Source organism: Grampus griseus, assembly GCF_964374135.1.
Source record: "Grampus griseus genome assembly, chromosome: 2".
Lineage (NCBI taxonomy): Eukaryota > Metazoa > Chordata > Mammalia > Artiodactyla > Delphinidae > Grampus > Grampus griseus.
In genome coordinates, this window is record NC_139018.1 from 146,509,067 (window position 1) to 146,536,642 (window position 27,576).

General features: G+C 43.1%; 1 protein-coding gene across 1 annotated transcript in view; it reads left to right on the forward strand.

Moving 5' to 3' along the window:
• TARS3 (threonyl-tRNA synthetase 3) overlaps positions 1-27,576 on the forward strand; it is a 52,530-nt gene that overhangs the window by 11,092 nt on the left and 13,862 nt on the right. The window contains exons 5-13 of the mRNA XM_082647765.1: positions 1,111-1,232; positions 2,801-2,918; positions 4,479-4,543; positions 7,439-7,517; positions 8,417-8,563; positions 9,393-9,491; positions 17,956-18,122; positions 20,028-20,190; positions 26,281-26,418. Coding sequence (XP_082503891.1) covers positions 1,111-1,232; positions 2,801-2,918; positions 4,479-4,543; positions 7,439-7,517; positions 8,417-8,563; positions 9,393-9,491; positions 17,956-18,122; positions 20,028-20,190; positions 26,281-26,418 — 1,098 coding nt within the window. The remainder of the gene's footprint in view (positions 1-1,110; positions 1,233-2,800; positions 2,919-4,478; positions 4,544-7,438; positions 7,518-8,416; positions 8,564-9,392; positions 9,492-17,955; positions 18,123-20,027; positions 20,191-26,280; positions 26,419-27,576) is intronic.

Genomic DNA, 27,576 nt, shown 5'->3' on the forward strand with positions numbered 1-27,576 from the left:
CCTCATCTTCTTTTAAATACGCTTCTTGTCTTGCGATGATGCACTTAGAGGTGTGTTGCCTGCCCTCTCCCCACTAGGCTGCAAACTGCCTGAGGCCAGTGGCTCGCATTTCTTTCTCTCCTGTGTCTCCAGCACCTAACACAGTGTTTGGCTCAGGCGATTTCCAGGTGTGCACAATGCACCGAAGGAGGTACTTGGGCTGACGCTGGCAGCCAGCCTGCCATCCTGTACCATCCCAAGCAGAGGGTTCTGCCTCTAGGCCTGGCGCCGCGGGTCGGGATTGCACGGAGCCTGCTCAGCCAGCTAACTCCCTCTACTCCGGTTTATTATCTCAGACAGCTTTCTAATTGCAATTTGTTTCCTATGTAACTGAGGAAAGTGCTGCCAGAGGACTCGATTGTCTTGTTCCTTTGGCATCTATATTTATTGATATTTGGTGACTGGTTAGTTTTAATGTATCCATAAACCGTTGATTCCTTGGTAATTCAAAACCCAATCAACTTTCTGAACTTGTAGAGCTAATGACTGGCCCTTGGACTGCAGTGAATTAACAAATGTACACCCTGCCCAGGGGACCCCGGCAGCCAGCAGACAGTCCTCAGTGACCCCTCTGTCTTGAGTTATCTTTCAGACTTCCACAGCCACGTGCTATTCAGCGCGTGAAGACTGCTGTGTAGACGCAGAATCTTGTTAACGTGAGTGATGTCATGAGCAGCCACTGTGGCCTCGAATCTGATTCAGAGAGACTGCCTGGAGGAGGAGGAAAGGGGCCCATGCCCAGCACTCCCTGGCGTTCCTCTGCGCTGGGCCTGGACCGGCTCTGGGCGGCTGCTCTGCTTGGTGGTCAAGGCACAGAAGGAAGTGGTTTAGGAGCTGGGCTTCAGTGCCACACAGAGCAGCAGCTGCACGTTAGAACCAAGCAGCCGGCTGCCAGGGATTCCAGACAGGGCTCAGGAAGCATCTCTCGTCAGCAGTCGCCAGAGATTGATGCTGCCTTGTGTCCCAGTGTCTGTCCCCTTACACTGTATCCACGTGCTTGCTTGTCCTCTTGTCTGCCTGATGGCTTCCCGTGACCCGTGGTCGTGGCCGCGGCCTCTGTCCTGCCTGCAGGTGTACTGGCACTCCAGTGCCCACGTCCTCGGGGAAGCCCTGGAGCTCCACTACGGGGGCCTCCTGTGCTGCGGGCCACCTACCGACTGCGGATTCTACTACGACATGTTCCTCAAAGACAGGTAACACCTCTGAGTGCATGTGTTTATAGTGGTTACACATTAGTGTAGTGAATACCTATTGCAGAATGTGATTATAGATTAGGTCACCATTTATGAACAGTATTATTTTTTATGAGTTTAGATTCAAGGGTAACTTCTCAAATTGTTTTCTTTCTTTTCTTGAGAAGGATGTGATACACTATTTATGTAACCTGAGACTTGGCTAGGGCAAACTACTAATTCGGACCAGAGTTGTAGGGTTAATCCCTGGAGAGCACATAGTTCAGCTCTGTGCCGTGATGGTCAAGGGCGCTGTCCACCCCAGCCACACATGTCCCACAGCTGGTGCCAGAGGTGCTGGTTCGCAGCGGCCTCATGTTCCTCAAGTAGATCTGTGCTTGAAATCACAAGCAGCAGGCCCAGCCCTGGCCCACCTCCTTCTCCATATCCCTCGTCGCCCTTAAGGAAACCACCAGCTCTCAAATCAAAACCTGAGGGTCTTCCCAAGCCCACCCTGCTCCTTGCCACCCCTACCCCCCCCCAGTCACTCCATCCAGTTCTGCCAGTCTTATCCCCTAAGTAGTTCTCCCCCACCTTCTGCCTTAACATAGACCCCCAGCGTCCTTGCCTCGACGACCGTGGTACATTTTCCCGCCATCTGCCACCTCCACGCTGTCAAAGTGACCCCTCCCTAACCGAGCGCCCGGCACTCTGCAGCTCCTGCTCCCAGCCTGTCCAGCGTAGTCCCCCCCGGAGTCATTCCGCAGGACGTGTTGACGCCCCTGTGTGCTCTGGGTTTGGTGCTGCTGACTCTGCACTGGACAGATCAGCCTGTCCTCGTGGGCTCAGCAGTCTGGATGGGGGAGACAGACATAGACAGACACGCAGCCGTCTGCTGTCGGAGGTGATGAGGTGGTGAGGGCTGTGAAGGGGAGGTGGGGGCCTGAGCAGGCAGCCGGTCAGCTGAGAGCTCAGTGACCTTGAAGCAGGGGTGGGACGGAGGGAGAGAGGGAGCGAGCTCTGAGGCTGGTGGGGGAAGAACGTCCCAGGCCTCTGTGGGACAGCCCTGGGTCGGGGTGTGTGTGGCTTGTTTGAGGAATGCAGGTGGCCCACAGGGCTGGAGGGGTGTGAGCACAGACAGGGGTTCCTGAGAGGAGCCAGGACTGCCCAGCGGAGGCCGGCTGACCTGTAGTTCACACTCTCAGAGCTTCCTCCCAGCCTGGATCTCCTGGTCTAGGGCAGGGGCATGGCGCACGCTCCACACTACGCTTTTGAACAAAAACGTAAACATGTGAAGAATGAGGAAGACTGCCCAGATGATCAGGCCCCGGAGGAGCTTGTGGTCCAGCTGGGGAGTGTCCAACGGGGCTGTTCAGAGAACCGAGGGCAGTTCATCAGCTGACGCCTCTGTCTCCCTCTTTGAGAAGTAGGGTTACCTGCCTTGTGAAAGGATGACTGACCCTCTGAAGTCCTGGACAGTAAAGAACCACGTTCCTCAATGTAGAAGGCTAGTCAGCTGGTGACAAAGGCCACAGGTCTAAGGTCATGTCTGATCAATCTGTGCTGATTCTCGCTGCTTTTCCCTGCAGGGTCGTGTCCAGCACAGAGCTGCCAGCGCTGGAGAGCACGTGCAAGGCCATCATCAAAGAGCAGCAGCCTTTCGAAAGGTTGGAAGTCAGCAAGGAGGCCCTGCTGGACCTGTTTAAGGTGAGTTCGTGCCGGGAACGTGAACAATATTTAACACAGACGACTGGTTTTAACAAATAATTGGCCACTGCTCACCAAATTGTTCCAAACGGGTTGGTTGAATTTTTAATGCAGACATAGGTAGGTGAAGGGCCAGGGGAATAGTTTCATATGTGTGTTTTATAAATCTGATTAATTCTGAGTGTTGTTAGTACTCCGGCTATTGAATTCAACAATATGTATAATACCATATAAAATTCTGGGTTTTCCTCTTTCGTTGGGGGTTTTCTGCTAATTTTTTTTTCACATCTTTATTGGAGTAAAAATGCTTTACAATGTTGTGTTAGTTTCTACTGTTCAACAAAGTGAATCAGCTGTATGTAAACATATATCCCCATATCCCCTCCCTCTTGAGCCTCCCTCCCACCCTCCCTATCCCACCCCTCTAGGTCATCACAAAGCACTCAGCTGATCTCCCTGTGCTATGCAGCAGCTTCCCACTAGCCAACCATTTTACATTTGGTAGTGTATATATGTCCATGTCACTCTCTTACTTTATCCCAGCTTCCGCCTGCCCCCCGCTGTGCCCTCAAGTCCATTCTCTACACCTGTGTCTTTATTCTTGCCCTGCCACTAGGTTCATCAGTACCACTTTTTAAAATTCCATATATAAGCATTAGCATATGGTATTTGTTTTTCTCTTTCTGACTTACTTCACTCTGTATGACAGATTCTAGGTCCATCCACCTCACTACAAATAACTCAATTTCGTTCTTTTTTATGGCTGAGTAATATTCCACTGTATATATGTGCCACATCTTCTTTATCCATTCATCTGTCAATGGACATTTAGGTGCTTCCATGTCCTGGCTATTGTAAATAGTGCTGCAGTGAACATTTTGGTACATGTATCTTTTTGAATTATGATTTTCTCTGGGTATATGCCCAGGAGCGGGATTGCTGGGTCATGTGGTGGTTCTATTTTTAGTTTCTTAAGGAACCTCCATACTGTTCTCCATAGTGGCTGTATCAATTTACATTCCCACCAACAGTGCAGGAGGGTTCCCGTTTTTAATTTTTACGTGTCCTCAGAATTTTATTTACTTCATGTAGTTAAAATTGGAATCTTCGAGAGCAGTGCTGTCCAATAATGAGATCCACAAATCTGAGCCACATATGTCATCTTAAATTTTCTGGTAGCCACCTTTTAAAAGTAAAAGAAAGATGGAATTAATTTTTATAACATTTTATTTAACCCAATAAATCAAAAATATTGCTTCAACATGTAACCAACATAAAAAGTAATTAGTGAGCTATTTTATTTTCTTCTTTTCACATTATGCCTCTGAAATCCAGTGTTTTGCCCTTGTGGTACACCTCATTTCAGATCAGTTGCATTTCAAATGCTCAGTAGGCTCCCGTCCTGCATGGCACAGCTCTGGGCTGTCAGCTCTTTGTATCCCCACAGTCTCAGCACCTAGAACATAGCAGATGCCCATTCAGGGTGTGTTGAAAAAAGTTAACATTTTTTCCCAGTTAAACATTTTGTGTGATAATATGTAAATGTATTTTTCTTTGTAGTACAATAAATTTAAATGCCGCATCCTGAAGGAGAATATTAACACGCCAATGACCACAGTTTACAGGTAAAGTGTGTGTGAATTTTAAACACTGCTCAGTGGTACATCTGAAGGCATTAACAGTAGCAAGTCTGTCTTTGGTGGGTGGTCTGTTTATAAATTTGCATGGTTGGTATAGTACTACTGTAGGTGGGGACTCTGAAATGTTATCACCAAAGGGGAATTGTTATTTTCTCATTTGTATTTATTAGGATGGTACTAAAAACCCACATTCTGTTTTCTAGATGTTAGCTGTAGCAGCCTCTTTCTCCCTGTGGTTAAGACTGTGTTCTCAGGGCCTCACATTTTGGGGGACTGTTAGGGAAAGGAATTCTGTTTGTCCTCCCACATTCTTATTGAGGGGCGGTGGGAGCTGTCATGGGCCATCTCCTCGGGCAGTCATTCTCTGCCTCTTACCACGCTCTCCACTGCTTGGGGTCCAAGAGCATTACCCTCCAGGCGTCAGCTGGACTCACAGTGAGACAAGAAGTGGTGGGAAGCAGAGACCAGTGGGTGCCCCTACCCAAACCACTTAGTTTTGCTGGGCATTAGGCTCCCAACCCCTTTTACTGGCCACTTGTTCAGCTGCCTTGTGCATACTGCTCGTCTCTGTTCCTGTGTGTCCTGCTCTCTGGCTGCCTGTGACCTTCACGGTCCCATCGGAGAAGACCTGGTCCCTGTATAAGTACGACCACAAATATCCTCCACAGGGAACTTCCTTTCCACACTCAAGTACTATGGTTCTCTGACTTAACTGTACTGTGAGTAAAATTATACCCCCTTTATGCACAGCTGTGCACAGTGCATTTCTTTTTTTTTTTTTTTTTTTTTGGCGGTTCGCTGCCCTCTCACTGTTGTTGCCTCTTCCATTGCGGCTCCGGACACGCAGGCTCAGCGGCCATGGCTCACGGGCCCAGCCGCTCCGCGGCATGTGGGATCTTCCCGGACCGGGGCACGAACCCGCATCCCCTGCATCGGCAGGCGGACTCTCAACCACTGCGCCACCAGGGAAGCCCGCATTTCTTTTTTTAAAAACATTAATTTATTTATTGTATTTATTTATTTTTGGCTGTGTTTGGTCTTCATTGCTGCACGTGGGCGTTCTCTAGTTGCAGTGAGCAGGGGCTACTCTTCGTTGCCATGTGTGAACTTCTCACTGTGGTGGCTTCTCTTGTTGCGGAGCACGGGCTCTAGGCACATGGGCTTCAGTAGTTGTGGCACGCAAGCTCAATAGTTGTGGCTCACAGGCTCTAGAGTGCAGGCTCAGTAGTTGTGGTGCACGGGCTTAGTTGCTCCGTGGCATGTGGGATCTTCCCGGACCAGGGCTCAAACCCGTGTCCCCTGCATTGGCAGGCGGATTCTCAACCACTGCACCACCAGGGAAGTCCCCACAGTGCATTTCTTAAATGATAATATGAACACATGGCCATTTTATGCTGAAGGTGGATACCATGCTTATCTTATTTTTGCTGCTCTCCAATGACCTGATAAGATTTTGTTATTTATTACCTATAATACAAAAAAGTGTCAGTATAATCATTTTAAAGTTTAAAAATAAATGAAGAAATTGAAAAGGTATGCTAAGTTTTAAATTTCTGGCTTTTAATACTTGACATTTTGTTTTTTTTTTTTAACTTAGGTCAACATTGATGCTTATTCTATCAATTGGAATGGCTTGTATTTAATTTTTTGAAAATAAATGGCTTTTTTCTATGGAATTATTTAAAGATTAGCTTATTAAAGTCTTTCATGCTAATCAGGCATTTTTTTCCATTTCTCTGAGCATTGACTTACAACCTCCATCTTGGACAGAGAACAATACATAAAAGCCTGGTCATTCAGAGAAATGATGTTTTCATGTTTAAAGCTTCATTGTACTTTGGTGAATAATCCAGTCCCTTTATGTATTCATTGTAATTTTTAACTTTTTAACCAATGAACTTTAAAAATACTTAAAATTGGTTGGAATAGTTAAGGAACAACTTTTTTTCTTTACTAAATTTTCCTTAAATTGGTTGACGTTAAGTCACCTTCCCTCAGACCCACATTATTGGTATCTTAACTCTGCTAATGTTTCTGTACTTGGAGAAAAGTCTGCGCTTGTTAGGGTTTAGTGGTCCCTTGTTCATTATAGGTGCAGGCGAGTCCCCACCTGCAGCCCCGTGTGCTTTAATAGCAGTGTCGTCTCTGATCTAAACCTTTGCCTGAGATTTACGTTGTTAAGTCAGTATGCTGTTTTTCTAAACCAAGAGACAATTAGACATTTTGTCATGAAATCAGAGGGCCTTAAAACAAACAAAAACCCTTGAATTTATTTATTTTTTAAGTAGACTATTTTTTAGAGCCGTTTAGGTTCGCAGCAAAATTTAGAAGAAGATGCAGAGAGTTCCCATACACCCTTGCCCCCATATATGCACAACTTCCCCATGGTCAAGATTACCCACCAGAGGTGGGAAATGAGTTACAATCCATCTACACCGATGCTTATAGCCTGCTTCACTGTTGGTGTGCATTCTGTGGGTTTGGTGAAGTTTATTTTTAATGTAAAATATCAACTTAATGCATTTTTTATAACTGTCATATAATTTTGGTTTTGAAAATTAGTGTAGAGCAGGGAAATGGCTATCTGATTTTAAGACAGTGAAGGTTTTTAGGAGCCTTAGGGTGTGACAATGAAAAGTGGTGTCTCTGTCTGCACAGTTTCTTTCCAAGGATTCTGTGGCTTTTGAATGTGAGCGAAGGAGGGAAGGCTGGGATCTGAGACTAGGTGAATCGCCTCTTTCTTGCTCCTTAAATTAAAAATTCATTTAAATTAAGTTGTTCCTAAATTAAACATTGCCCCAAAACATAGAACATGGTTTCTAATGAATAGTCCCAAAAGCTATAACTGTGCCTGGGCATGTTTTAAATATTTTATTACAGGTGTGGTCCACTAGTTGACCTTTGTAAAGGCCCCCATGTAAGACACACTGGAAAAATTAAAGAGATAAAAATTTTCAAGGTAAGTATTGATTTTTTTCTTAATATAGTAAACTTAAGATGAACTAGATATTCAATAATATCTTTTATAACCTGAACACCATGCCTCTTAGAAACACTACATCCATATTTGATTTTTATGTGGGCTTCTAAAAATAATATAATTTTTTAGAATTTTGGTAATTAGAACATTATATGTAGCCTTTAATTGTTTATCATTTAACCTTACTATACATGTTACAGTGCATTTCTTTTTCATCTATATTACAATATTGTTCTGCATACTATTGTTTTCTTGAATTGCCCTAATGTGAACAAGAATGTTTATCTGCATGTAAGAATAACGTACTGTAGGAAAAGGAGAAAATAAAGGGATAGAGTGGTATGATGCAGAAAACACACTCTGGAATCAAGAGGCATGAGACTGACATCACCGTCCTGCCCTTCCCAGGCCTTGGTTTTCTTACAGGTGGAGGAAGGGTGATGACAGTCAGCAAGGCTGGCCTTCATGTCCCCACACCTCTTCCTCCACTGCCCTCTCCTGGGTGATGCACTCGGTGCTTGGCCTTCCCTCAGTTCCACACTTTCTTTCTCACTTTTCATCCCTAGAATCCACAGCAGACTGAGTACATAATTTACTGATTAATGGTATAATTTGGGCTGGGAAGGTTTAGTTAGAAACAATTTAAGATTCCAAGTCTACAAAAACTCATCTTTAAGTAAGCTATGCTGATGTTAGGGTGAGGAATTGTGTACAGTCATCCCTTGGCATCCACGGGGCAGTGGTTCCAGGATACCCGGCTGATACCAAAGTCCACGGTAGCTCAGGCCCCTGGTATGAACCAGCTGTACATATTTCAGAGCAGTTTTATTTGTAACCAAGGGTTTGGTGTGTTTACCCAAATCTCATCTGATGTTTAGAATTCCTCAGCATATTGGGAGGGTAACCCTGAAATGGAAACGCTGCAGAGGGTCTACGGGATATCCTTTCCTGATGACCAGATGATGACAGCCTGGGAGAAGCTGCAGGAGGAGACCAAGACCCAGGATCACAGGAGGATTGGGAAGGTGCGCCGCGCTGAGCGCTGCTGAGCTGGCCTGCGACCGCGTCTCAGAACTAGGGTGTCTTAAAACTAACATTTTTTCTCCTCCTCTCCTGTCTTCTGTTTTGCTGGCGCTCATGGTTTGCTGCTGAGTTCTTTCACGCTCCTACCCCAATGTCTTCTAACCTCTTTCCTTCTTGTATTTTGTATTAGATTTAAACAATTGCACCTTTCACTTTTATCATGATATAAAAATAACCTTTTTAAAAAAATTGTGTATACTTGATAATATACTTTGTATTTGGGAAGCAGAGCAGAAACAAAGAAGATCTGCAAGAAGGCAGACCTGGGTTTAACTCAGTCCTGCCACGTAGGAGCTCAGTCCTGCCACGTAGGAGCTGTTACACGACAGGCCAGGCACTCGCTGTGGAGCTCCATGTCCTCGGCTCTGCTGGGTAGCGTGCAAAGTGGCATGAGGACGGACACTGGGTGTTGGTGGCCACCAGGGTGGGCTCTCAGCATGACGGCCATGCTGATGTCACGTCACTCAGAGCCCACCTCCAGCCATGTCTCCCTATGAGATCCGTACTCCAAGGTGCCGAGGAGGAAATCAGCAGTAAATACTAGGTGAAATAAAAGCCAAGTTCAAAGCTAAGTAACCATAAATATGAGTTGTAATTTTACATGTGCTGTTACATGTAGTTAGATTCAAGTACAGTGTTGAGGGACTTTGGAATGTCAATATTAGAATCAGAAATAACTAAGTATATGTTTTATTCCTAGTGTATCATTTGTATACAGTAAATGTTATGCAGCGACAGTGAAAATGAAATGCAATTATTGTTTTAATCTAGGAACAAGAACTTTTCTTCTTCCATGATCTGAGTCCTGGAAGCTGTTTCTTTCTTCCCAGAGGAGCCTTCGTTTATAATACGCTTATGGATTTCATACGAGTAAGTTAATTTTTAAAATATTCTATACTTACTCAACTCCATTTTACATTTTACTATTTTCTCTCATCGTAAAATGGCCAAGCATTTCCATTAATTTTATTTTAATAATACTAAGAATTTTGAACCTCAAAGAGAAATGCCACATTGTGCCTTCAACTAAAAACATTGAAACAATTTGTATTTTCCCTAAATATTTACATTTATACTTGGACTTCATTAAATGTACCTCTTGTCCATGTAAGTTTCTGGAACACGTAGGATACTAAGATAAACTTCAGACCAAGTGTGGAACTCCCCCTGAGAGAAGGAAGGAGGAAGCGTTCTGTGTGGCACAGAACACTAAACTGTGAAGTATCATTGCTTCTCAGGATGTGATCCCTGGACCACTGGTGCCCCCTGCCGTTGTTTATTATGTGACTCCTAGGTGATTTGGCAGCTCCAGAGCAAAGAGTGAAAAAACAATTTTGTAAAATAGCTACTTGTACAATAGGACAAGTTCATAGAGTAGAAAGTCTTCATTAAGACTATGTAGATGTTGTGCAGAGGTGACCCAGGCAGACTACTAGGATTACTTTTCCTTTCTGTACTTTCTGTGTCTTTCCTGTAATTAATAATTACCTAAAACTTTCATTTCCTCACTTTTCTATGTGCCCATCACTAATTCATCCTCAACTTTCTATCAAAACTCTGAAACTCCTTGCAGTGTATTCTGATGATTCAGGTAATCTCTAAGTAAATTTTTTTTCTTCAAATTTGACCCTCTCCCTCCAGAATTGACCTGCTGCTAAGATTCTTGACAACTGATGTCTTAGGACTTCTTTTCGTCATCGCCCTGGCTACTCCCCTCCTGTCTTTCCTGTGCTGAGTCCCCTCTCCCCTGACCCATGTCTTCCTCTTCCTTGCTTGTCCCTCTCGTTGGGGGGACCACCTTCTGCAGTGCCTTCCTGAGAAGGTACGCGGCCTGTACTGGTTACTGTCCGACTCGCTTTCCTTCCTTTTCTTCTCGGCTGTGCGCCTGGAGGCTGACCTCTGTGGGCTGCGTGCCTTCCACAGGGATTGACCACTGCTTAGCCATGGGAGGAGATCAGAGAGCAGGGAGGTAAGACCTGAAGAGTCTTTGAAGGGTGTCAGACTTCACCAGGTGGTAATGGCCATCACAGCTGCTGTTTGGGGTGTGCTGTCTTTGCTGGAAAATCAGCACAGCCCCTGGCACCTTGAACTCCCTGGGTTGGAGGTGGAATGTGTGGAGAATAAACAGGATGCCTCTATGGTGGCTTTAAAAGAATCTTTTATCTTTTATAGATGCAAGACAGACATGGCTGATGATCAGGCCCAAGGCCTGATCGTATGGGTTGTAGTACTGTACAGTCGTTTACATACGTAAGCCCAGTGGTCTCTTCTGCTGAGGTAAGGGCATTGGTGGGAAGGATGGGGGTCTCTGAGGCTTCGAAGGGGAATGGTTGGCAGACACAGATGAGGTGAAGAACTCTGAACCCCCAGATATCCGTGTCTGAGAAAATCGGCCTTTCCATGCAAAAAAGAAAAACCTCTCAGAGACTGCCTTCTCCTGGTTTCCTGGTATGCAGTCTTGCCTCTTTCCACAGCTGATCATTTTCTATTCTATGCTGGATATTGTATGTAAACATACCTGCAGAGGCTCCGGGTTACGTTTTCTCCCACTTGAGCAGTTACCCATCGCCTAGATGGAAGAAGAAGCCCTCAGTGCGGAGACTGAGCTCAGTCAAGGCTGGGCTTGCATTTGGATGGGACACAGGCTGCCCTTGTGTCTGGGGCCTGGCCCCTGGGGCTTCCAGCTGAGCGTCTGGTGGCTCTTTATGTCTTCAGCCCCCAAAGGCTGGAGGATAATCAGCTCTGCCCTTTGAATGTGTTTTGAGTGCTGAGTAAAAGGTCTGCCGAGTCTCCTCTGGTTACCACATCAGCGCAGAAGGTAGTAACTCATCTCGGTGCAGAGGAGGCTTCTCAGGTGTAGCCCCTCAGGTAGAGTTCCCGTCAGTGTAAGACCTGTGGACTAAAGAGACAGGTTACCTGTGGGCCACCCCACTCCCCCCACCCCACCACATTATAAAATGATGATGAAAAAAATAAAAAAAAATAAAATGATGATGGAGGAGTAGGAGGCCGGGGACATTCCCACTCAGGAAGGGATGGGCGCAGAAGGAGGTGCTGGGGTCGGTGATCTGTCGAAACCCTGATTCCCACCCGTCTTCCCAGCTCCAAGGTCAGAAAACGCTTGTTTTTCAGGACTCAGTTCTCTTCCCTCTGGGCCCTGGTTCAGAGTCAGCCTCCCTGCCTGTGTGGACCTCTGAGCAGCTTTCTCAGTGTCCCCGGCCTGATTCCTTCTGTGAAGGTTGGGGTCCAGAGACCTCATTTCTTCTCGTGCTGTCTCTGTCCCTTTCAATCCCAGCTAGTACAGTTCCTTTAAGAGTTGGGGGGCGGGGAGCACTTTTACATACAGTGTTTATAATCAATGCTTAGATAAAAGCCATCCCTGCGTCTCTTTCTGGGACAGATTCTTCCCTACCCAGGGCTGCCTGGGAGGCTGCTGGGAAATGACACTTAAAAATGTAAAAGCCTCCTCTTTAACTGAGTGTACAAAGAGCAGTCCTAAGACTCTCAAAGCCCCATAGGGTACTCAGCTCATTCCGAGGTCTTTGCAAAGGGCAGACAGCTGCACCCTTAAGATTTGACCTTTGTCCTCAAGAGTCTTGTGACTCTTTTGCTGAGAAGGTCTGAGGGTGAGAAAGTTTTATTTTTGAATCCGGTCGGTCCTGCCACCTTTGTATTTCCTCTAAATTTGTCTCAGAAACGTAATAGTGCTTTCTCTAGTTTCTGTCTTCTTGTATTTTGTCACAGGCAGTTAGAAGTTGGCTGTCCCTTTCCACATTCTGCCCGGACACCCCCAGCTAAGTCTGTGAGCTCTTCGGGGACTCTTTCTGTTTTCCGTGTTACCTGGGGTGACAGGGTTACCAAATCTCTGGCACCACCTAACAAGGGTCCTCTTTTCTTCAACTTCCAGTAACATTTTCCTCCCTGTTAGTGTTCAGCTCGTCACAGACAGTTTCTTTAAGGCCCTTCTAGCTTTGCCCACCACTTGGCCCTAAAGCCACAGCCCCCTGTTTTAGGGTTACTGGTACAGCAGCACCCATGGCCAGTGCACATTCTGTCCTGGTTGTCTGTTCTATCGCAGCCTAGAAAACCATCCTGAAACTGAGTAGCTTAAAACTGCTGATTAAAACTTCTCTTTCATGGTTCCAAGTGTTAGGCTCATTGGGGTGGTTCTTGCATTAGGTCCCTTATGTTGTTGCAGGAAGGGGAACCCCTTCCAGAGCCCAAGAGTGGGCTCTTGGCTAACGCTTGGAAATGAATTGTCCAAGAAGACACATGTGCTGACAAAGCAGGAGACTTTATTGGGAAGGGGCGCCCGGGCAGAGAGCAGTAGGGTAAGTGAACCCAGGAGGACTGCTGTCTACGTGGCTCGAAGTCTCGGGTTCCATGGTGATGGGGTTAGTTTCAGGTTGTCTCTGGCCAATCATCTTGCTTGGCCCATATTTGGTGGCTCAGGGTCCTTCCTGGTGGCATGCGCATCTCTCAGCTAAGATGGATTCCAACACGAGGGTTTCTGGGAGGTTGGCAGGACATATTATGGGCTGACGTCTCCTCCCTTCTCCTTTCAGCCCCTCCTGAATTCTCCCCGTTAGTTTTCAGTGGCAGCACCATGTTCTTTATCAGGACCTCCTGCTGTGAGACAACACAGGCAGGCGCTTATCATAGTGCCTGGCCAAGGTGGGCGGTTTCGGTCAACGGTTCCCTAACAATATTATTGTATTCGGAGGGAGGCTACTGATTGAAATATAAGTTACATTCATTAAAGTGGACAAATCTGAAGCATTTCACATGTGCACATCTACCAGCCACACTCAAATCAAGACCAAGAACCTTCCATCTTGTCGTGTGTCCTCTTGGGTCTCTTCCCGGATGGTACCTGCCTCCCCTTCCCTCCCCTGAGATCACCTCTATGCTGATTTTGGTTACCATAGATAAATTGCCCCTGGTTTTAAACTTCATAACATGGAATCGTAGTATTCACTATTGTGTTTCTGGCTTCTTTTGTTCAACTTAATGTGTGAGATTCATCCAAGTTGTGTGTATTTTGATTTATCCCATCTTATTACTATAGTACAATCTGTTTATTTATTCTCCTGTAGAGGCACATGTAGGTTGTTTCCAGTTTGGGGCTATTACATATGAAGCTACTGTGAACATTCTTGATCATGTCTTTGGTGCTCCCAAGAACCCACTTCTCTTGGGTATTTACTTGGGAATAGAATTGCTAGGTCCTGGGGAAGTAATGACAAACTTTTGAAGAAAATGCTGACCAGTTTTTATGTAGTTGAACCACTTACTACTCCTTCTAGGATTATATGACTATGTAATTCTTCTACACTGTTAAAAACAAAACTCAACCAAGTAAATTTGAAGAACTAATTGGCTTTATTCAGAAATTCAAGAATCAGCAGCAGTAGGAGGGGTTGTACGAAATGGAGGGTTTTTATAGGTAGAAGGAGGGGAGGGGGCGAGAAGGTGTTAGCAAATGAAAAGAAAGGATTATTTTAGGCAGGCTGTCTTCTACTGGGGGAGGAACAGCAGGGTCTTTCTCAGGTAGTTACCTCACCAGTGCTGATCAGGACCTTTCAGATGGGCTGTTGTAAAGGTCACATCTCTGTGGGGGTGGGGTTGAAACTGTCTTGGTTTTCTGTCCTGGGGGTAGGTGACCCCATTTGAGGCTTGTTATTTCTTTTTTAACACTTGGTATAATGGCACTATTTTGCATATCCCTGATGGATAGTGATGTTGAGAATCTTTTCATATGCTTATTAGCCACTTGGATGTTCTCTTTTGTGAAGCTCCTGTTTAAATATTTTGCCCATTTAAAAGTTTGGGTTGTCTTTTTATTATTGATTTGTAGGAATTTTTTTCTATATTCTGAATCTGAGTCCTTAGGTAAATATATGTAATAAATATATTCTTTCAGTCTGTGGCTTCTTGATTTATTTTTTAATGATGTCTTTGGACCAACACTTTTTATATTTAATGAAGTCCAGTTTATTACTTTTTCTTTTCTCCTTAGTGTTTTTCACATCCTGTTTAAGAAATCTTTGGCCGACTTCAGAGTCATGAAGCTATTTTTCTTTGTTCTGTTTAAAAACTTGTTTGCTTTCACTCTTAAGGCTATGATTTACCTTGGATTCATTTTGAGGTTCTGTGCTTATCCAGTAACTTCAGTACCGTTTATTACTATAGCAGAATCTTTGTCCCAAGCCAAATCATCGCATATATATTTTCTCCGGGTATTTATTCCGTTCTTCTGATCCCTTTGTTGTCTGGCCTTGCGTCAGTACCACACCGCTTTGATTACTGTAACTGTATTTTAAGTCTTGGTGTCAGTAGTTTAAGTTCATTAATTTTATTATTTTTGTTCAGGATTATTTTGGCTATTCTTTGCATTTCCATATAACTTTTACAAGAAGCTTGTCAATTTCCTAAAAAAGGAAAAAAACACTGCTGAGATTTTGATTGGAATTACATTCAATCTATAGATTAATTTGCAGATAATGACAACAATATTGAGTTTAACAATCCATATGTAAATCTTGTCAATTCATTTAGATCTTTATTTTCCCTCAGCAATATTTTGTTACTGCTACTTTAGAGGTCTTAACACATCTTTCATCAGATTTATCCCTAGATATTTGATTTTGTTAATGGAAACAGCAGAAAAAACACAAAAAATGCTCAACATCATTAGTCTTAAAAGAAATGAAATTTTCAACGGAAACCCTAAAATATAGAAGACAGGAGCAATACCTTAAAAATGTGAAGCCAAGAAATCTATATCCAGCCAGAGTAGTCTTGCTTCTGGGATTCTCCCGTAAAGTTTCAGCTTTCCCAGATCTGCTGAGGCTGTTGCTCATCTGCTTTCCAGATTCATAAGTATATAGCTGTCATCTCCTCTCCTTTTTCTCTTTGGCCTTGTAGATTTATGCTTTTATTAAAACTCTGGTATTTTAGTGTGATTTTGGAAAGGATCTGTTTAAGTGGAATCACTTTAGTGTTTATAATGAAAAATTACTTAAGAGAATTTCTCTATGCACTGATATTTGGGTGCTATTTCCAGTGGCCAAATCACAGGTGCAGGTGGAGATTCAGTACCTTCTACGGTATGAAGTTATTACTTCAGGGATGAAATATGCTTTTTAATCTTCAGAATAAGCCTTCAGGATTTCTTCAGATCATACTGAGCTATAGACTGGTCAGTCATCATGACTTTGCTCTTTCTCAGACTTGATTTTCTTTACTCTTTAGAGAAAGAAATTGATGATATGGATTCAGATATATTTTTCCTCAACTTTTTCTTTCGAAAAGTTCAAATCTACAGAAAAGTTAAAGAGCAGTGCAGTGAGCATACATGTGTCCTTCATCTAGATTCATCAGTTGTTAAGTTTGCCAATTTGCTTTCTCTCTCTCTGACATGTATGTGCATGTGAGAGAGACAAAACAATATATATATATAACACACATATAATATACAGAGATAAGGTGGTATACATGCAATATATGTGTACATTTTATGTATAAATGTAGCAGTTGTTTTTTGCTAAACTGCATAAAATAAGTTGCAAACATAATGACACTTGCCCTCATAGGGCATAGTTAAAAATCGTTTCCAAACACCTCAACAAAACAAATTCCTAACATGATTGTGTCCAGAGTGGGTTAAAAAAAAATCTGTCAATTACTATCTCCTGAGCTTAGCTTTAAAAGTAACCTCTAGTAAAAAGAAACCAAAACACAAAAACCCCTTTAATTTCTGGGACCTTGTTTTTTGTTTTAAATTTATTTATTTATTTATTTGATTTTGAACTGTGTTGGATTTTCATTGTTGCACACGGGCTTTTTCTAGTTGTGGCGAGCGAGGGCTACTCTTTGTTGCGGTACGCAGGCTTCTCATTGCGGTGGCTTGTCTTGTTGCAGAGCACGGGCTCTAGGCGCGTGGGTTTCAGTAGTTGTGGCACACAGGCTCAGTAGTTGTGGTGCACAGGCTTAGTTGCTCCGTGGCATGTGGGATCTTCCCGGACCAGGGCTCAAACTCGTGTCCCCTACATTGGCAGGCAGATTCTTAACCACTGCGCCACCAGGGAAGTAGCTGGGACATTGTTTAATCTGAGTATATGGAGCCATCTGACTTACCACTAAATAATTACTGCCATTCATAGTGACCTATAATTTTGTTGAATTTTTCCTATTTGGTAAAAACAAAGGTTAAGTAAAGAAGCTTAATGGATAGCTGAGACCCAGGCTCTTCACAACTGGACTGAAAAGATGCTCAGCTGAAGAGCGACAAATAATATATCCCTGTCAGTGATGCAAAACTGTTCTTTGTAGTAATTTTGAAATAGTATGTTTTATATTTTTTTAATTGTATAAAAATATATTTTTACTTAGCTAAAATATGGTGATCTAGGTTTGTGCCAGATGCCCATTAAATGATTAACAAATGTTGAAACTCTAAGAAACACTGAACAAAGATCATCAGATTGATGAAGAAAAAGAAAGCAAAGTTAAAGTAAAAGAAGAACTCTGCTTGAAAACAAGACTCTCTTTTCCTGACCCCAGTGATGGAATGAGGGAAGCTGTTAATTGATAGGGAGGGAGCAAAGCCAGCTCCTGACTCAGTAGATAACAACCACTTAAAATATTACAAATTCAAATTCCCAGCTTTAGTTCTATTTAAAACTAAATGGGTCAAAACTGTAAATAACATGGCACTCAGAGGCATATTGAGTTATAAAATTATTCTACCTCTTAAGTAATAGAAAATAAACTCCTGGGCTTCTCTGGTGGCGCAGTGGTTGAGAGTCCGCCTGCCGATGCAGGGACACGGGTTCGTGCCCCGGTCGGGGAGGATCCCACATGCCGCGGGGCGGCTGGGCCCGTGAGCCATGGCCGCCGAGCCTGCGCATCCAGAGCCTGTGCTCCGCAACGGGAGAGGCCACAACAGTGAGAGGCCCGCGTACCACAAAAAAAAAAAACAAAAAAAAAAACTTCTGCTGTTTATCTGGAATGTACAAGGATTTGGGAGTTTGTAGTTACAAAAAGTTTATATATATAGTATTTCAATTACTAATTCTCAAAGAATTAAAATACTATACACTATATACTATTATACTATAAAATAAATATACTTAATGTGAAAATTATACTGAGCATACATTAATCTTTCTTTCATGATCCATAAATTACCACCCTTAAAGCCAAGGGCATATTAACCATGAATTAATGTAAGACATAATCCTGAATTTAAAAATCTGTGTTCATAGAGTTATTTGCCTGGAATTGTGACCTGTCCCAGCAGATTTTAACTTTGCGTGTGCATCTCTTTTAGGAGGAGTACCACCAACGCAGCTTCATGGAGGTGCTCTCCCCCAACGTGTACAGCAGTAAGCTCTGGGAAACCTCTGGACACTGGCAGCATTACAGTGACAACATGTTCACCTTTGACATTGACAAGGACACTTTTGCCCTTAAGCCCATGAATTGTCCGGGGCACTGGTGAGTATTAAAAGTGAAGCAGATCTGTGCCTATAAACGCATAGCAGACTTCCTCACAATTAGTCTTTAATATTATTTTGCTTTTTGGAACTAAGTGATTCCTTTAATCTGAAGACTGGTGGTTAGAAATCATCTTTACCAAGTTATTTCATTCTGGAGAATAAATTTACTTTTTAAAATATGTTTGCTCTTTGACAGGTGTGGGATGGTAGCTGGAAACCATTTAGTATTTTGTGCTTCTCAGAGGATAATGTTACATATCAACTTTATAAATTATTGTAATATTTCTCTTCCTAATAGTAATACACTTCAAATATACATATTTGCAGAACATCTAGTTCTTACATACTATTTGGGTTGATTGTAACAAGAACAGTGAGGTCAAAATAAATGACTGGATTTCATTTATTCTAAGATGGCTTTACCCCTGAAATTGGGACACATCTTATAATTGGTATCTTAACATTATACCATAATTTAATTAATGGTTATTTTCTTTCTTAGTGATGTATAAAATAATGGTACATCTTACAATCAAGGTTGTCTTAGAGTCTGTGAAACAATGTAATTATCATAAAGTTGCATGGTATGCAAATACAACCTTGTAAGAGTAGCAGATTTTACAACTGGAAGTGAACAGATACAATTCTCCACAAAAAAATATCCCAACTATTGTAGCTTTGTATCATCAACTACATAGTTTCAGGTAAATTTACTTTAGAAGGTGACTACTTAAAACAAACCTCTGAACATTGAAGAAAGCTCTTTGCCCTTTTCAGTAAAGAATGAAAGAAGTTCAACTTTATGATGACAGCATGTAAAAAATATATATTTATCTTTAATTTTCTAAAAACTTGTATGTAAATATTCTATAACCTCGTTTTAAAAACAGAAGGTGGGGCTTCCCTGGTGGCGCAGTGGTTGAGAGTCCGCCTGCCGATGCAGGGGACGCAGGTTCGTGCCCCAGTCCGGGAAGATCCCACATGCCGCAGAGCGGCTAGGCCTGTGAGCCATGGCCGCTGAGCCTGCGCGTCTGGATCCTGTGCTCTGCAACGGGAGAGGCCACAACAGTGAGAGGCCTGCGTACCGCAAAAAAATAAATAAATAAATAAAAAATAAAAACAGAAGATGGAGGCTAACCTTGTGCTTTGCATTCTCTAAAACACCTGTATTAACAACTTCTTAACTCAGTTTCCCATTGGGTACCAGTTGAAGCTGTGATTTCAATAGAATTAGAAGAAAGCTGAACACAAGTAGAGAATGTAATTTTGTATTTTCATGTCTCAGAACAAGGAAGAGCAGGACCACAGTGGCCTAGTGGTGATGGGATTTGGGAGCCAGGGGTGCTTCCTGCAGAAGAGAGGCCTTTCATTCAACAGAGAACATTAGCCGAGTGTTTCCAGTGCTGGGAGCTGGAAATGCAGAGGTGATTCAGACGCAATCCATTTCCCCCCGGAGCTCATGAGCAGATTGGGGAAGGAACAGATATATAGACAGTCAGTTATAAAAATAGCAAGACCAGTGTCAAAACTGTGGCAATTCCAGCTGTTCTTGGAGGCTGAGGCAAGCCTGACTAGCCCTTCTGGGGGAGTGTCCAGGGCTGCTTCACTTAAGAAGTAGCCTTTGAAATGGATTGTAAACGGTAAGTGGATATTCCCTGGGTGAATGAGAGTAGGGAACAGCATTCTGGAGAAGATAAGAGGGTTCTTTCTCAGAGTGTACAGTGATGTAAGTTCAAGGTTCACTAATTCATGGGAGAAGAATTTTTGTAAAATTGGTGATCTAAGAACCAGAATAAGGTGTTTACAAATCCTGAGGCATTTAACTGTACCTTATTAACATCTAGATCATTACATAATCTTTTCCATGCTAAGGAAAAGCTGTGTGCCATTGTTTCTTTTCTAGTCTGATGTTTGCCCATCGTCCACGATCTTGGAGGGAAATGCCTATTAGATTTGCTGACTTCGGAGCTCTTCACAGGAATGAGCCGTCAGGAACTTTACATGGCTTGACCCACGTCAGGCGCTTCCAGCAGGATGACGCTCACATCTTCTGCACTGTGGAGCAGGTAAACGGGGACACAGGGGAGGCGTGGTCAGCACAGGTCCGGTGTGCTACCTTGGACAGATCGCTGAGTCTTTCAGGGTCACTGTGAAATGTGTTGTTCAGTCTAGTCTCTGAGGGCCCATCAGCTCCAACATTTTGTGATTCTCTAATTTGGGTCATAGATCAGTAATCTCATGACATGAAAAAGTTTTTTTCAAACATAATTTATTTTATTATAAAGGAACATGATTCTCTGAAAATTCGAAGTTCTGTTTGATGCTATTTAAAAATTTTTAACAATCACTGACAGAAATCAAAAGTAAAGACAGTTTTATTATTATACATTGGAACATAAATCACATTGTTGTTTATCTATTTTATCTATCTGTAAAGTAGTGTGTGTCTGTTAATCCTGAACTCCTAATTTATTCTCCCCCTTCTCTTTCCCCTTTGGTAACCATAAGTTATTTTCTATGTCTGTGAGTCTGTTTCTGTTTTGTAAGTAAGTTCATTTGTATCATTTTTTAGATTCCACATATAAATGATACCATGATTTTTGGCTTTATCTGACTTACTTCACTTAGTATGATAAACTCTAGGTTCATCAATGTTGCTGCAAATAGCAATATTTCCTTCTCTTTTATAGCTGGGTACTATTCTATTGTGTGTGTGTGTGTGTGTGTGTGTGTGTGTGTGTGTGTGTGTGTGTGTGTGTGTGTGTGTGTGTATATGTATACACACACACACACACACACCACATCTTCTTTATCCATTCATCTGTCCATGGATACATATGTTGCTTACATGCCTTGGCTGTTGTAAATAGTGCTGCTGTGAACATTGGGGTGCATGTATCTTTTGGAATTAGAGTTTTCATCTTTTCTGGATATTTGTCCAGGAGTGGGATTGCTGAATCATATGGCAACTCTATTTTTAGCTTTTTAAGGAAGCTTCATACTGTTCTCCATAGTGACTGCACCAGTTTACATTCCTGCCAATGGTTTAGGAGGCTTCCATTTTCTCCACACCCTCTCTAGCACTTATTATTTTGTTGACTTCTTGATGATGGCCATTCTGACTGGTGTGAGGTGATACCTCATTGTAGTTTTGATTTTCATTTCTCTAATAATTAGTGATGTTGAGCATCTTTTCGTGTGCCTGCTGGCCATCTGTATGTCTTCTTTGGAGAAATGTCTATTTAGGTCTTCTGCCATTTTTTGATTAGGTTGTTTGTTTTTCTTGACATGAAATTTATTATTATTTTTTTAAGTTTCCTCCAATTTTATTAACTTAAGCACATTAAGTGGACTGTTTTAAGGGGGTTGGTGGAATTTTGGATGTGTTTCTTTTTCAGTATTGCCTAGAAGTTAGTGTTTACTTTTTCAGGTTTTCATGTTAATTCAAATTAAAATTGTCTTGCAAAGGACCACTATCAAATGGTTTGACCTAATAGACAGTTATAGAACCCTCCAATCAATAACAGCAGAGTACACATTCTTTGAAAGTGCACACAGAACATTTACCAAGGTAGACCATATTCTGGGCCATAAAATGAGTCTCAGTAAATTTAAAGGAATTCAATTCGTACCAAATATTTTCTCTGGCCACAATGAAATTGAAGTAGAAATCAATAACAGAAAGCTATCTGGAAAATCTCCAAATATTTGGAAGGTGAATCATACACTTCTAAATAACCCATGTGTCAAATAAGAAATCAAAGGGAAATTAGAAAATATTGTCCAGTTAACCCTTGAACAACACAACAATATAAATAAAAACCAAAGGCTGGTTCTCCTAGAAGATCAATAAAATTCATAAACCTTTAGTTTTGTTGGAGAAAAAAGAGAAGATACTAATTAAAAACGTTAGGACTGGGGACTTCCCTGGTGGTCCAGTGGTTAGGATTCTGCACTCTCACTGCATGGGGCCTGGGTTTGATCCCTGGTCGGGGAACTAAGATCCCACAAGCTGCATGGCCCAGCCGAAAAAAAGGAAAGAAAAAGAAAAACATATTAGGACTGATAGAAGTGACATTACTACAGACCCTATAGATATTAAAAGGGTAATAAGGCAATATTATGAACAAGCTTATGCCAGTAAATTGGACAAATTAGATGAAATGGACAAATTCTTTGAAAAACACAAACTACCAAACTTTACTCAAGGAGAAATAGATAATCTGAGGAGCCCTGTGTTTATTAAAGAAATTGAATTGATAGTTAACAACATTTCCACAAAGAAAACTCCAGGCCCAGAAGGAATCACTAGTGAATTCTACCAAACACTTAAAGAAGAAATCATACCAATTCTACTCATCCCTGCCAGGCATTAACAGGGATCTCCCTGCACCCACCCCGTAATGTCAATGGAGACTAAGTGGGAGCCTTTACTTCCACCCTCACCTGGCAGTCACAAGGTGCCTCTTCCACTTCCTGCTTGAGTGGAGAGACAAAACTTCTACCACCACTCCATGGTAATGAGGCCGTGCACCCTGGAGGTTGCTAAAGGCCACATGAGGAGCAGTGCCAAGATACCCCTGCCTCTCCCAGCTGAGGTGTTATCAGAGGAAATCTACTAAGGTGCAGAACTCCTACTCACCCAGCAGTAATGAGGAGCCTCTGCCTCCCTTGCGGTCCCCAGTGGGAAACCCAGACATCTGCTCCTACTTTGCAATAACCAGGCAGTACTGCTCCCTCCCTGTTGGAGCAGAGTCAGTGGAAGCCAGCTAAAATGAAGAGTTTAAATAAAATCCAAAGTCTTATAACATAATATCCAAAATATCTAGATTTCAGAAATCAAAAATCAATCATCACATCAAGAACAAGGAAAATCTCAACTTGAATGACAAAGGGCAGTGTAGGAGCACTGATGTGGACATGGCAGGGATATTAGAATTATCTGATGAGGATCTTAAAGAAACCATCATAAAAATGCTTTAACAAGCACATTTAGAAAAAATGAAAAAATAGTTTCAGGAAATAGAAGATATAAAGAAGAACCAAATGGAAATTTTAGAACTGAAAAATGTAATAACCAAAATATTCAGTGGATGGATTCCTGAGCAGAATGGAGGAGACAGAGAAAAGAATCAGTGAACTTGAAGACACCAGTAGAAATGACACTATGTGAAAAACAGAAAAGAGACTGAAAGAAAAATGAACAGAACCTCAGAGACCAGTGGGACTATAACAGAATGCCTAATATTTATGTCACCAACGTTCTGGAATAGTTCTGGAAATAGTTCTGGAAATGTAGGGTGGAGGTGAAAAAGTACTCAAAGAGGTAATGGCTGAAAACTGGCCAAATTTGGCAAAAAACATAAGCTTACAGATTCAAGTAGCTGAGAAAGTCCACACAGGATAAACCCAAAGAAATTCACACCAAGACACGTTATAGCCAAACTTCTGAAAGCTAAAGAAAAAGAAAAAAATTTGAAAGCAGTGAGAAAGAAATGATACCTTACCATTAAGGAAAAAAATATTTTTTTAAAAAAACAACAGTTTTCTTATCAAAAACAAAACAAAACAGAGGCCAGAAGGAAGCGGCACAGCATTTTCCAAATGCTGAAATAACTGTTAACCCAAAATTCTATATCCAGAGAAAATGTCTTTATGGAATGAAGGTGAAATCAAGACATTAGACCTACCTTAGAAGAATGGCTATAGGAATTTCTCTGAAGAGAAAGGAAATGATAAAAGGAAGAGTCTTGGAATGTTAGGAAGAAAGAAAGAACAACTGTAAAAGTAAAACATGGTTAAATACAATAAGTATTCCTTTTCCTTTTCCTTTCTCTCAGAGTTTTCAGAGTTGTGAAAAACTCACAGTTTTCTGAGTTGTGTTTGACGGTTGAAGCAAAAATTATATCACCACTGGGGAAACCTGAGTAAATGGTACAATGGTTTTATTTCTTACAAATGCATGTGAATCTCAAAAAGTTAAACTTTAAAAAATGGGCAAAAAGATTTGACCATTCAAATGGTCGAAGATACATATCTAAGGAGATACACAGATGGCAAAGAAGGACATGAATAAGGGGTGCAAGGTGATCAGTCACTAAGGAGATGAAGATTGAAACCATGAGGAGTTGCCTCTACACCAACTAGAATGGTTCAGATGTAAAAGGCTGACTCTGACACGTGTTGGGAGTGTGGAGGGGATGGACTTCTCACTCACTGGTTGTGGAAATGGAAGACAGCACAGTCACTTTGGAAACCAGTTTGGCAGTTTCTTAAAAAGTGAAGCAGAGACTTCCCTGGTGGCGCAGTGGTTAAGACTCCACGCTTCCAAAGCAGGGGGCACGTGTTCGATCCCTGGTCAGGGAACTGTATCCCACATGCACGCCGCAACTAAAGATCCCGCACACCCCAACGAAGATCACACATGCAGCAACGCAGATCACACATGCAGCAACGAAGATCCTGTGCGCCGCAACTAAGACCCAGCACAGCCAAATAAGTAAATAAATAATTTTTTTCTTTAAAGCACAAACCTACCATATGTCCCAGCCATCTTACCACTCCTTTTCCTTTTCCAAGAGAAAAAGAAAGTACATGTCCATACAAAGACTTGTCCACACGTGTTCATAGCAACTTTATTTGAAATAGCCGAAATATAGAAACAGCCCAATAACAGGTGAGTGTATAAAGGAACAGTGGTATATCCATACAGTGGAAAACCACTCAGCAAGAAAAAAGAATGACCTATTATTGATGCACACAACAGTATGAATGAATCTTGAAATAATTCTACTGAGTGGAAAAAGCCAGACAGAAAAAAGAGCAAGGGCTGCATGATTCCACTGATGAAAATCCCAAAACCTAATCCCTGGTGACATGCAGATCCTTACTTGTCCCCTCTCTCTACGTCTCTGTTTTTGCTGCCCCATCTCGTCTGCATTTAGATGTGCTTGTCTTTCTCCCTGTTAAGGATGCTGTCTCTCAGCCTCCCAGCCCGGGCCCTGCTTTTCTCACCCTGCGCTCTCTGGCATTGGTCCCTCTCCTAACCTCTGCTGGGTCTCAGCTGTCCCCCGTGAGCTCCAAGCCCTGCAGGGGCTGGGGGACGTGTCTGCTTGGCCATCACAAACACCCTCTCATTGGCCAGACCCAGCGTCGGCCCCTCTTCTGCCTTTCACACCACATCCTCCTCCTCTCAGCGATGCACCAGCACCCTCTCCATGGCCCAGGCCAGGAACCCAGGTGTCCTTTGGTTTTCACTTCTCATGTCTAGTTTATCACAAGCCCTATTCACTCTTCTTAAATATATTATTCTTGAATAAGTTCATTCATTCCTGAATTCCCAGCATCCAGCACAGTGCTGACAATGTAGGCAATTACTATCTGTTAGTGAACGAAAGGACAGGTATCCTGCAAACGCCTCTGATTCCCTGCATTCCAGCCGCTTCTGTTTCAAGCTGCCATCCTCTTGCTCCTGAAGGATCCCAACAGCTTCCTAATGGGCTGCTCTTCTCGTCTTGCCAGTCTTTTTCCCGTACTTCAAACAATCACATTGAACTGTGTTAGTCCCCTGCTGAAACCTCCACTGGTTCTCCATTGCTCTCAGGCTAAAAAGTGCAGACATTACCCTGGCTTTGAAAGCACTGCATTTTCTCTGGCCCCGGCCTGCCTCTATCCTGACTGTCTGCCATGCTCCCTCTGTGCCGTCTGTCCTGTCACGTGCAGCTTCCCACAGCTGTCCTGCCCTGGCCCACTCCTCCATCCTGTGGGTCTTCACCCTCAGTGTTTCCTCTGCTCCGGGAGCTCCTGCCCTGCCTCCGTGGAGAACGCTTAACCTCTCCTCTGGCTGCAGCTTGGCCATCACTTCCTCTGGACAGCCGCCCTTCCTCCTGTATGGCATTGTGCATGGAGAGGTACCCTCGCCTGGGTCTTCACCCAGCCCTGCGCTGGACCATGGGGGCCTCCAGCAGCCCGTGTGCATTGGCACCTGGCGGGCGTCCCGTGAATATTTGAGTGAGGAAAAGACAACAACCCGAACAGTGCTACTGACTATAGTAAAACCACGCTTTATTTCTATCTGACAAGAAGAATGTTTTTTAATGCCATAAATAGGTTTAAATTTGGTGTTATTTAAGGTTTTTCATTTGCTCTGATTTCAGATTGAAGAAGAAATAAAAGGGTGTTTGCAGTTTTTGCAATCCGTTTACTCAACATTTGGCTTCTCCTTTCAATTAAATTTGTCAACAAGACCTGAAAACTTTCTAGGGGAGGTTGAGATATGGGATGAAGCTGAAAAGGTAGGGAGAACATAGTGTTACCCTTCATTTTTGTGAATATGGAAAGTACCTTGCATGAGGATGCGATGCTTTGCAATGGAAATTTAAAATTGGAAGTTCTGGGATAAACGTGCCCATTGTAGAATTTTGTTAATCCAGTTTTCTTCAAAACAATGCTAAGAGCAGTACCTTATATTTGCTTCACACCTTAGTTTATACCAGGTTTTCATTTATACTCTTTTCAGTGCTGGTCACTAATAACCAATTTCATAAGCTTTTAAAGAAGTTCTCTGGCTCCTTCTTTAGCAGCTCTGGTTTGGCCTCTGCCACTGGAACTGATGTACGTCCATCAGCTCCTTGGAGCTGGATTAACCTCAAACCTCTCTTGGGGGCTTCCCTGGTGGCGCAGTGTTTACGAACCCGCCTGCCAGTGCAGGGGACATGCGTCCGAACCCTGGTCCGGGAAGATCCCACATGCCACGGAGCAACTAAGCCCATGCACCACAACTACTGAAGCCCACACACCTAGAGCCCATGAGCCACAACTACTGAAGCCCGTGTGCCTAGAGCCCGTGCTCCACAACAAGAGAAGCCACCACAATTAGAAGCCCACGCACCGCAATGAAGAGTAGCCCCTGCTCACCACAGCTAGAGAAAGCCCTTGTGCAGCAACGAAGACCCAATGAAACAATAAATAAATAAATAAATAAATAAATAATTAAAAAAAAAAAACCTCTCTTGGGTCCCACTTTCCCAGAGTTGCAGTGAGTCATTAGATCCTTAAGAACATTCCAGCCCCTCCCACATAAGCACAAGCAAACTGATGTGTCCGAAACCCAGCACATCCCACAGTCTAGACCCTAGTGCTCTTGGGAGCCAGAGACCTGGCATGCGTGGGGCAGGACAGACAGCAGGGAGAAGAGGTGCCGGGTAGTTTCCCCGGGCCAGTCCTGGGAGCGGCAGTTCCAGCACTGCCCAGACGTCCCCTCTCCCCAGACCTCGTGTCAACCGGAAGCTTTCTTGGCCTCGGCCCCTCCCATCAGGCCTTCCTATCCCAGTGTCCCCAGGGAGAGGACAGAGCAGTGGACGCAGTGACCTCTGCTGTATGCTCTTCCCCCAAACCTGGCCTTTCTTTTGCTTTTAATTCCCTGGGAGTCCCTACAATCGCTGTTACCTGCT